We start from the raw sequence: 12008 nt of genomic DNA on the forward strand, positions 1-12008 counted from the left end.
CCACAATTAGTAGTCTGAAACACCTACTACCCATATTACAATGATAAGATGGCGCACATCTCTCCACAATTAGTAGTCTGAAAGACCTACAACCCATATTACAATGATAAGATGGCGCACATCTCTACACAATTAGTAGTCTGAAAGACCTACAACCCATATTACAATGATAAGATGGCGCACATCTCTCCACAATTAGTAGTCTGAAAGACCTACAACCCATATTACAATGATAAAATGGCGCACATCTCTCCACAATTAGTAGTCTGAAAGACCTACTTCCCATATTACAATGATAAGATGACACACATCTCGCCGCAAGCTTACTTGTGATTTAGTTATTATTTAGTGATTGTACACACAGGACCAGTAGTATCTACGTATGCCCCTATACTAATAATTGTATTTCCATCTGTGATTCGTGTCTTAATGGCAGCACTGCATGTTCAACTTTCAACCCAAAGGTCTGATTTGTTGATCTCTTATAGTTACAGCAACTTACATTATCGTCATCTCTCTCTCCATACATCTCTCTCTCTCTCTCTCTCTCTCTCTCTCTCTCTCTCTCTCTCTCTCTCTCTCTCTCTCTCTCTCTCTCTCTCTCTCTCTCTCTCCTCTCCCTCCCCCTCTCTCTCTCTCTCTCTCTCTCTCTCTCTCTCTCTCTCTCTCTCTCTCTCTCTCTGTATACATTATATTTCCCCTCTCTCTCTTTCTCTCTCCTCCCTCTCTTTTAAAGAAATGCACAAAACAATCAAAAGCAGAACAAAAGCAAAACAAAAACAATTTTTTAAAATGTATAAATTCCATTATAGTATCACACAGATTTACATATATGTCTCCACAACATTAAAACAAAAACATTTCTCATCAATGGGCGACACATCACCACATCTCTTTACAAGACGTGCTCATGAAAAGCAATGTTTGAGAACGCTATTGACATGTGGTATGACTGAATGTCAAAGGAACTGACGTGGGATTTTTGGTGTGTGTGTGTATAAATAAACATTATGTCAATAGTGTTAGCTAGCATGAAGGGTGCGGTACTTACTAGGACCCCCAGTGAGGTGTTGGGGCAATCCTTTGGCTTGTCCCACTCCAACCAATAGCTGCTCGTCCCTGGGATCATAGAGAAGAGACAGTAGCAGATGACCCAAGTCCTGAAATGAACGCATAATGGGTTAAAATGCAGAGATAAGCATAGAGATGGTTAATTCAAGAGGAAATTGCGCGTATAAGTGCAGCATGAATGATTTTAAATAGTAGTGAAGAACTAATCGGATAAAGGGTTAAATCCAGTTGGATTATAGGTTACTCAAGTGTAGAGGTAGCGCATTGAGGATTAATTCGAGAGCAAATGCATATGAATTCAAGTCCTAAAATGAACGTGTAATGGCGTAATTCAAATAATAAGATAAACTGATAAAATGGTCATTCAAATGAGTAAAAGGCGGGCATTTAACTTAAGACAAAGGGTTTTAAAATTTGTTTTGTTTAACGACACCAATAGAACACATCGATTTATTAATAATCGGTTATTGGATGTTAAACATTCGGTAATTTTGACTATAGTCTTAGAGAGCAAACCTGCTGCATGTTTCAATTAGTATCAAGGAATAGAACATACCAAAGCCTTTGATATACCAGTCGTGGTGCACTGGCTGGTCAGTGATAAAGCGCTCTCTTGATACGTTCCGCCCTTATAAAGGGTTTATTCAAAGTTCAAAGTTAGCGTATAAATGCTTAATTCCAATGCTGATAATACATATATAGGCTAAGTGGATGAAAATGTTAAAAGAAATGATGAAATAAGCATATATAGAGTTAATCCAAGTCTCGAAATCGAGTAGATACTTGATCACTTCTGATGCTGAAATATTCGGGAAAGGGATTATTTAAATTCTGACAACACAAAAGGAAAACAACAACAATAATACTACTAATAACAACAGCAGCAACAACACTAGCTACAGAAACAACAACAACATCCACTATCTGTATTTCAAAAGTATTTCTGGTTGTTATCGTCCTACGCGACTCGAAACAAAGTTATTGACGTAGAGCCCAAATACCGAAAAGTAGACCGACGTCAGTTGACCGGCCTCGGTGGCGTAGTGGTTAGGCCATCGGTCTACAGGCTGGTAGGTACTGGGTTCGGATCCCAGTCGAGGCATGGGATGTTTAAAGGTAGGGTCAACTCCAACAAGAGCTTTATGTGTTGGAAAGATGCATACCCGGACCACCAACACATACTGACACTTTAACAAATTAAAAACGCGTAATTTTAGAGTTAATAAAAAACCATGATTATTCCTGCTAACTGGGGGCAGCCATTTTGTTTAGTTTTTATGACGTCCGGTGGGATAGCTTGGGGCGAAGTGACGTCAGCTCCTGACCATCTCCTGTATGTACAGTGTAAACAAAAGCAGTAATTTTCGACAAGGTGCTTCTCTTTGATCAACCTGACTTGTAAAAACAGCATAAATGACGCAATAATATAATAAACTATTTAACTAAATATATTTCAAGTTGCATTAACGGAACAAAATGGGGTTATAGTATTTTTCTCTGTTTAATAATCCAAAGGAAAAATGTACACTATTAGGCTTATTGATATGCTACGTTGGAGCAAAAACGACAACCCACGATACCCAAGTGATGATTTTTTTTTTTCCTTTGGAACTACGTAATTGGTCAGTTCTGTGGTTTTAGATGGAAAAGTCTACTTAATCAATACAGTAATAAACCATGTCCATTACAATTTTAGGGGCGACAGGTAATATTCCACAATACCGGTATGTATTTTTGTGTCTAGACAGCGTCAATTAACTGGCTCGTCTGGTTACCAATCAAATACACACCTGTCAATCAGGAATTACAGGTAGAAGCAACTAACAGCATAGACCAATTAACTAAGAAAGCACTCCGTGTATCATTCCAGTACGTAGGTTAATGCATGGGCATAACATTGTTAATTGTTTCGACTTGTTGTGTAGCCGCTTTGACAATGGTATTTTATTTTGTATTGAATAATAATATATGTAGTACTGGATATACTTATTACTGGCTTACTGGGATGTGTATTATTACAGAACATTGCAATGTATGACTATTTATCATCCCGCAAAAACCAGGTAGATTGTGTTTCTCTAGTTCTAAGGCTCATTCCTGACGTGACGCGTTAAGCATTACGTAACCACCAGCTCGCCAGAGGGCGTACTCACTGAGATTGTACAAAATGGCTGCGCCCGTTATATATAATAGCCGTCACATTTAACCGTTTTATTAATTAACTATACGATTATACGTGTCGATATTAAGCAATAATGTGCATTACATATCGTTAAATATGCATACCAGGCCAAATGCCTTAATTGTCCTCTCCTTTAATCCAGATACCGACTCCAAACCCTGAGTGAGTGCTCAGCAAGGCTCAATGGGTAGGTGTAAACCACTTGCACCGACCAGTGATCCATAACTATTTAAACAAAGGCCATGCTTTGTGCTATCCTGCCTGTGGGAAGCGCAAATAAAAGATCCCTTGCTGCCTGTCGTAAAAGAGTAGCCTATGTGGCGACAGCGGGTTTCCTCTAAAAATCTGTGTGGTCCTTAACCATATGTCTGACGCCATATAACCGTAAATAAAATGTGTTGAGTGCGTCGTTAAATAAAACACTCTTTCTTTCCGACGTCAGTTGTTAGGAAAGTAATATTTCAAAGGGAGGCCACTCGCATTAATTTTATGTCGCATTTTAGTCTGCACACTGTCACTCGAATTAATTTAGGGACGCGTTAATATCAGGATCTACAGTACACAGTCTTCTTTATACATTATGGAGTACGTTTGACGGAAGAGAATCAGCATAACGTGTTTATACGCAGGTTTCCACAGACATGGCACTATTTTTGATACATGTATATATCCATACGTGACGGATCACCGGTTCGCAGGCGGCCACATATCCAATTAGTAACCGATATCAACATCCATCAACTTTGATATCAACGAAAATCGGCGTTTCAGCTTGGTATATATTCCAATCATTCTAAGCGCCAAAATAGCGAAAACCTATAACACAGCGTAACACAAGGTTTCTCTTTGGGTATGTTATCAGAAAAAAATCCAGAGTAACTCTGACTGGACAGATAATAATATTATATATATGTAGAGAATGCTACACGAGTGACCGTTAATACCATGTATCCTGCAATCACTTTTTGTATTGCCAAGATATGATGATTAGACAGATTTTCATATTTTCGATCACTGACCAAAAATATAGCTTTTTGGGACGGGACTACTTTTACACTAGGTATGAACAAAGAAATGTTGTATTGTTCAAACTTACGTATTCTTTCATTTCCTGTTAATTGTTATGATTCTTAAAAACACATTTTGAAGACAATTTGTATTTTAAAAATAAAATATAAATTTAAGGACTATTTTGTTTTGGTGTAGATTATTGTAGGCGACAAAGCATTCAGCACGTGTCGACATACTACTCTGACAAACAGTAAAGTTGTGAAATAAAACAGCTATTTAATTATTATATTTTGTTTTATGTGCATTGCCGTATAAATAAAATAACAGTTTACTGTCTTAAGATATCGGCTTTCTTCTAGGTCTGCTCTGGTTGAATGTTGAATGCCATTCTAACCGTCGCAGAATAAAGCAGTCATCTTAAGACAGTGACCTGTTATTTTATATTTATTTTGCAACGAGTGATGACGTCAACGTCGTCGACGATGATCAGGCGAGATCTGACACAATCAATTGGGGTCGTAAGATCGAACCTCCTCGGCAGATATTTCCCGTCCCATTCAGTGTCCATTACTGGCCAATCAAAGGTTATTGGAAATGCATACAAAAGGTCCTTTACGCTTTCTGCTAATGGAAAATGTGCTATATTTCCTCTCAACTGTCAGAGCGAGTGAAATATACACTCATTGCATACGGAGAGAGAGAGAGAGAGAGAGAGAGAGAGTGAGAGAGAGAGGAGAGAGTTGGAGAGAGAGAGAGAGAGAGAGAGAGAGAGAGAGAGAGAGAGAGAGAGAGAGAGAGAGAGAACGAGAAGGAGAGAGAGGTGGAGCGAGAGAGAGAGAGGAGGAGAGCGAGAACAGGCGTGAAGGAGACAGACAAAGAGAGAGGAGGGGAAGCGAACATACATACATACATACATAGATAATAGAGAGAAAGGAAACCATATATACATATAATAGAGGAGACATACATCTACATATATATATATATAGACCATACATATATATACATACATAATACATACATTATACATATATATATATATATATATATATATATCTATATATATATAATTATATATATATATATATATATATATATATATATATATATATATATATATATAGGCGAGCAACAGACAGACAGACAGAGAGCGAGCGAGAGACAGAGAGAGAGAGAGAGAGAGAGAGAGAGAAGAGAGAGAGAGAGAGAGAGAGAGAGAAGAGAGAGAGAGAGAGAGAGAGAGAGAGAGAGAGAGAGAGAGAGAGAGAGAGAGACAGAGACAGAGACAGAGAGAGACAGAGAGGAAATAGAAAGCGAGACGGGTGACAGGTGACGTTAAAACTGGCTAATTGTGCTCAGAGATGCCTGTAAAATGACATTAATGAAAAAAGAAGATTTGCGACTTCCATTTTATCCTTTTTATAAACCCTCGGGTCATGGATCACACTACTCAAAACTCTCTGACAACATAAAAAAATTAACTCTCGTCTGCTAGCACTAATAAAACATGTTGGAAATCTATTGATTCCGAAGCTTCACGGTGGAGATTAAAAAAACAACTAGATTTGGATGGGCTTATTGAACAAGATGCCATTAAAACCCATCCATCTCGATTCTCGGTGACTGAGCACATTTTTCCCTGTGGAGGGACAATTTATCTCTTCTGGAAAACACAAAAGGTAAAGTGTTAACGCCAGATACACGAAGGCTACAAGACACAAATTAGTTGTCCTGTGAGTGCGGTGATGTATCGACCGTATGCTGGAGTCATCGGTTGGAATGACATAGAATCATAGGTGGAAGAAACCGAATTTTAATCTCTGGTTTTAGACTGAACGACAAAATCAGAAACAGATTCGAAATCAGTCTTACATAGAATGAAAGGTGGAACAAATCGAATTTTAATCTCTGGCTTATACTGAACGACAAAATCAGAAACAGATTCAAAATCTGTTTTATAACCAGGCAGTGGGGCAGGACATAGCCCAGTGGTAAAGAGCTCGCCTGATGCGCGGTCGCTCTAGGATCGATCCCTGTCGTGAGCCAATTGGGCTAGTTCTCGTTCCAGCCAGTGCACCACGACACCAATAAAGCCCATTGATTTATTAATCATCCGCCATCTCATATCAAACATGTGATAATTCTCACATTTTTTATATGAATTTATATGATTTTTTTTCACAGGACATCACATACCACAGACTTAGCCATATCCTCCCCCCTTGTTTTGTAAACAGTACCAAAGTTACTGCTTTAGTATGCCGTGCTGTCCGTATGAATATTCATAGTGTATGATACAGTAAGTCCAGTGCCGCTAATGGCAAAGTGTTATCTATGTGGTGTTAGTGGGGGGGGGGGGGGGGGGGGGGGGGGTGTAAAAATGTTTTATTATTAATTTTTTTAATTATTATTATTATTGTTATTATTAATTTTTTTGACATTACAAACAGGATGATGATGAGATGAATGGTGCAGCGTTTCCATTTCGGTATGAGACTACTTGACAGGGCCGTGTTCCACGCTTCCTATCAGTTGAGCTATCTCGGTATCACCCGAGCCCGAGGTACATGGAACCTGCAGTGCATGTCGGGTAATAATCCCCCACGTGGGGTCATATACTCGGAAGACACACCCGTATTCGCACCCGTGATGAAATTCGGTGATATGGCCTTGCACCTACCCACTGAGCTTAGCGGTGCACTCGCTCTGGGTTGGAGCCGGTACTGGCATGAAAAATCCACCCATTGGCTCAAGTGGGATACGAACCAAGAACCTACCAGCACCAAGTCCGGTGGCATAACCACTACACCACCCGAATCTATGTGGTGTTAGCTGGTTTCTTCTCTTATTCAAGACCAGTGTATTTCTCTTCTACATCAAAATACGAGTAATATTAAATGGACAATGTACGCTAGACAATGCTCAAACAATACCAGCATTTCCAAATCGGTAAAGGGCAAGTTCTGTCATCAATCATCCATTGTGGTGATTGCTGATAATTAATGTTTTATCCTTAGAAACCTTAAAGCCTGGTTCCCATAAAACATATAACCATAGCAAACAGCCGCAGGCCAGACCAAAAAAAAGGTTGTTTAACGACACCACTAGAATACATTGATTTATTAATCATCAGCTATTGGTAATTTGGTAATTTTGACATATTGTTTTAGAGAGGAAACCCGCTAAATTTTTCCATCATTACCAAGGGATCTTTTATATACACCATCCCACAGAAAGGATAGCCCATACCACGACCTTTGATAAACCAGTCGTTGTGCACTGGTTGGAACGAGAAATAGCCCAATGGGCCCGCAGACGGAGATCGATCCCAGACCGAATACGCATCAAGCGAGTGCTTTACAACTGGGCTACGTCCCACCACTCCAGACCAGACGACGTCTGTGTATGTCGAGTTTAACGTCCAAGGTCCATTGCAGATCGTCTGCTACTACGTTGAAGGGACTAGCCTGAGTGTATTGCCATTGTTAAAGGGACGTTCCTGAGTTTGCTGAACTTTTTTTAATGTTATCGACTAACAGAGACTTTGTAACGATTGTAATTACATATTAAATATATTTTTCTGCATAAAATATTAGTGGTTGTATATTAAACGTGTTTCTGATCGTTCTAATATGTGTACTAGGTTAAATTTCATTAATTAAATCCTTTCTGGCCTCACAAATTGTCCCATGCCGTTGTTGGGACTCGAACCTGTGGCAAATTGCGCTCTGAGCTATTGAGGCATCCATAAAAAAAGGATGATCTTTAACTTTAAAATTATAAGTTGCTGTATATCAAATGTGCTTCAGAGGGGGGGGGGGGGGGGGGGAGGAGGGGCAACCCACACTGTGTATGTATGTTTGTATGTATGTATGTATGTATGTATGTATGTATGTATGTATGTATGTATGTATGTATGTATGTATGTATGTATGTATGCATGTATGTATATATGTATGTATGTATATGTGTGTTGGTATGTGTTTTGGTGTGTTGGTGTGTGTGTGTGTGTGTGTGTGTGTGTGTGTGTGTGTGTGTGTGTGTGTGTGTGTGTGATTTTTATAAAACTTAATACAGTAAAAAGAAAAACGTTTGATTGGGGAGGGGATGAAACTACGCCACTGGTCTCAGATCGTTCTTCAGTGTTTATACTAGGTCAAACTTCAATATACAGACACCGATGTTCTAAACAATACACTATATTTAGTATGTAATTTTAATCGTCAAAATATGTTTTATTAATCGGACACATTTTACAATGGCAGCAGAGTGTCCGTTTAAGCTGGGCGCATAACTGCCATTCCGCCATTTCAATAAATATCTGGTGTTGGTGGCGACAACTCGGAAGCTGTCGGGGCAGTTCTTCTTTCCGATGCGAGTACTCATATGTCTGTCATATTTGCGCGCAAAGCTATCTTCCCGCCGACGGCCGACATGTTGGTTTTCTCCGCACAATATTATTTTATTTAAATTTTTCTCGATTAAAATCGTCGTAGGTCTGCAAAGTCGGCCAGACTAATATCGTTCTCGATATCATATATCCACTACGTTGATTTAATCAAGCTACGGCTGGGAGTAACTGTCGCCGGAAAATAAATCTGACTTTTTTTCCCCCGACGTCGATTCTATCGTAACACGACACACATTTTGACAAAAGTCGGAGTGTAAGGTCTGGGCCCCAGAGCTCGACCTTAACGGTAGCTTACGATGTTTTGGCTACCAATTTCTCGCTCGGGCTACCAGATGTCTAAACCCAGTAGTCCGCCGGGCTACTTGATTTGTTTGGCACATCCAGTTACTCTGTAATCAACAAGATGCTTGTAATTAGGGCTACCAGATATCATAACCTGGTAGTGGGCTACCACTGAAAAACGTTTAGGTCAAGGTGTCATACCTTGAAGGATCTTAACATATGTTATAAGAATGTATACTGATGAATTATCGGACAACAGAAGATGTTTGTCAGTCATCGAGTAAAAAACCTTGGCTCTTTACTTCGTTCAACAGCATATTCGCTGAAAAGTGTGCGCGTCAAATCCGTATGTGCAAATCGCTGGCACGAGCTACTGTATGCTAAATAATACGTTTTGTATGTTATGTTTAATTCGGTATGTTCTATGGATCACTGACCTGAAATAAAAATGTATTATTGCGACATCGGCTGTTTAATCCACTTTCACAATAGGACACGTATCGTACGCTCGGCTTTACCATATAAACTATCGTTGGTATGAAATAATTTGCGTCAGAATTATCAAATGTTTGACATGCAATAACCGATGGTTAATTAATTAACCAATATGCTCTAGTCATGTCATCTTGACACATGATCTTAGAAGAAACCTACTACCTTTTCCCATTAGCAACAAGGGATATTTTATTTCAACTTTCCTTCAAACAGGACAGCACATAGCATGGTCTCTGATTTATATGAGTCGTGGGGGTTCTGGTTGGAACTGGAAAAAAATCAATCAGAGAATGGGTCCACTGAGGTGATTGGAATAATGTATAAGTCGGGAATAAGTAGGAACTAGCGACATAGCCTATGTACCGAATTCAATAAATTATAAATAAATGTTGCACGCTAAAGATTAATATGCGTAAGGAAAACATAAATGAAATCAAACATGGTTCGATACGCGAATCACGTTTCGTTAAATAGTTGCGATTTTCTTTTTTTCTTGTTTCCCTACAACGCAGACGACAAACAAAATCAGAAAAAAAATTCTTCTAAAAATCATAGTTTTCACTTCGTGTGTGTTCGGCTTTAAAAGCTCTCTAGGAACATGTAACATCTGGATCTTCGAACAGTTTAAACTCTGGCTGAAAAATCGAAGAGTTACTACTCATTTATAAATAATACGGGTTAAAAGTGCACTACTAGTATATGTTACATTTTATTGGCTTCTGTTGGTTGGAAAACACGAATCAGGAGACTGTTAACCTCGAAGGACCTCATTAATGATTTAAGCGACATAGAGTACAAGGGTAATGCATTTTTCATTGACCTCCATCACGAAGGCTATACGACCAGTATGATATTTCATTAACCCCTATCACGAAGGCTATACGACCAGTATGATATTTCATTAACCCCTATCACGAAGGCTATACAACGTGTATGTCTAGAACGCTGTTAAGATCTAAGACGAGGTAAGAACGAAAGAGATTTTATTTGATGCTGTGTCCTTTCATCTAATCTTAGTATGTGGTCGCGAGATCTATTTTCTTTTAGCAATAAGTCTGCCAGGTCATGCAGAAGTAGATTTGTGAGGGTGGGTAGAGGTGTGGGGGGAGGGTGGATAGAGGGACCAGTGGTAAATGCAGAAATCAATGGGTTAAATGGGATGGCGAGTTTCACTCAATGCCTGATGGAATGTACAGATCGTTTCTTTGTCACTCTTAAACTGGTATTTATTAGGTCTGGTGAACGTCCTATCACTGGGTCACACACGCATACTGAGAAGAATGAATGAATGAATGAATGGGTATGAATGAATGAATGCATGAATGCATGAGTGAATAAATAAATGAGTGACTGAATGATTGATTGAAAGAATGAGTGGGTTGAGTGAGTGAATGAATAAATGGTTGTGAGTGAATGAATGAACGAAATGAATGAATGAATGAATGAATGAATGAATGAATGAATGAATGAATGAATGAATAGGTGTGAGTGAATGCATGGACTGAATGAAAGTTTAACGATACCTCAGCACACAAAATATACAGCTATTGGATGTCTAACAAAAGTAAATGTATAAATGATTCCATGATCAACATGAATATAAAAAAAATCAAAAGTTAATTTAAAACAAGTGTAATGTAATGAACGGTTGAATTTTAACGACATCCCCGCAAAGGAAAATCAGCTATGGGCATGAACGAAGCGAAGTCAAATCAGTTGGCGGAAGCATGGTGAATAATGAATGGATGTCTGGATTTAAATGGAAAAAAAAAGATTATACAATGCATGAATGAAAGTTTAAAGATACTCAGTATAAAGATATCAGTATGAAAGAACCGAATATACACAAAATAATATATAGATGTATATATTTAATTTTAAAAAATAATCTTAGAGTTGTTGTATTCAAACACAAACTATGATAATCAGACCATGTAGTAAGGCAGGTAACGAATAACGCTACATTCAGAAACTCTAATATTGACATTATGCCAAATCAGTTTTACCACAAGGTGGCGCTGCAGACACCCAGGAGGTGCTGTTCAGTTGGCACTATATCAGAAAATATTCAGGGACGCAAATTGTATATGCACGAAGAGTGTTACAATTCTATCACAAAGTGCGACAATTCTATCACAAAGTGTGACAATTCTATCACAAAGTGCACAATCTTTGTTCTTACCCACCTCACTAATATAGAACCAACACCATATACGAGTTATAATTAGTGTCTAACGGACACGAAAGCAGTATTTTGTTTCTTATTTATCGTTAAAGATCAGGTTTGTAATATTTTTAAAGATAGTTTTGAACGAAAACGTATTTACCACTCTTGCACTTGCAGTTAACTTACACGTCATAGATAGTGATCAGTTTCAGTGTAATATGCATGTATACGTCAGCAAAGCAGTCAATATCTGTCGTGCTGATTTCATTGGATAGTGTAATTTTTCCGTCTGGATCATCAGATATCTTTAAATTGGAATATCTTATACTTTCGTCGTGTGGTATCAAAACTTTCGTACCGTTTTCTCTCCGAATAGTGTGTAAGAAAAT

The 12008-nt window shown here is 38.5% G+C and overlaps 1 protein-coding gene across 1 annotated transcript in view; it reads right to left on the bottom strand.

Annotated features, from left to right (window-relative positions):
* LOC121389003 (synaptotagmin-7-like) overlaps positions 1–12008 on the bottom strand; it is a 42435-nt gene that overhangs the window by 21811 nt on the left and 8616 nt on the right. The window contains exon 2 of the mRNA XM_041520594.1: positions 1052–1160. Within this exon, the coding sequence (XP_041376528.1) occupies positions 1052–1160 (109 nt within the window). The remainder of the gene's footprint in view (positions 1–1051; positions 1161–12008) is intronic.

This window comes from Gigantopelta aegis, chromosome 2 (genome assembly GCF_016097555.1).
Source record: "Gigantopelta aegis isolate Gae_Host chromosome 2, Gae_host_genome, whole genome shotgun sequence".
NCBI classification, from domain to species: Eukaryota; Metazoa; Mollusca; class Gastropoda; order Neomphalida; family Peltospiridae; genus Gigantopelta; species Gigantopelta aegis.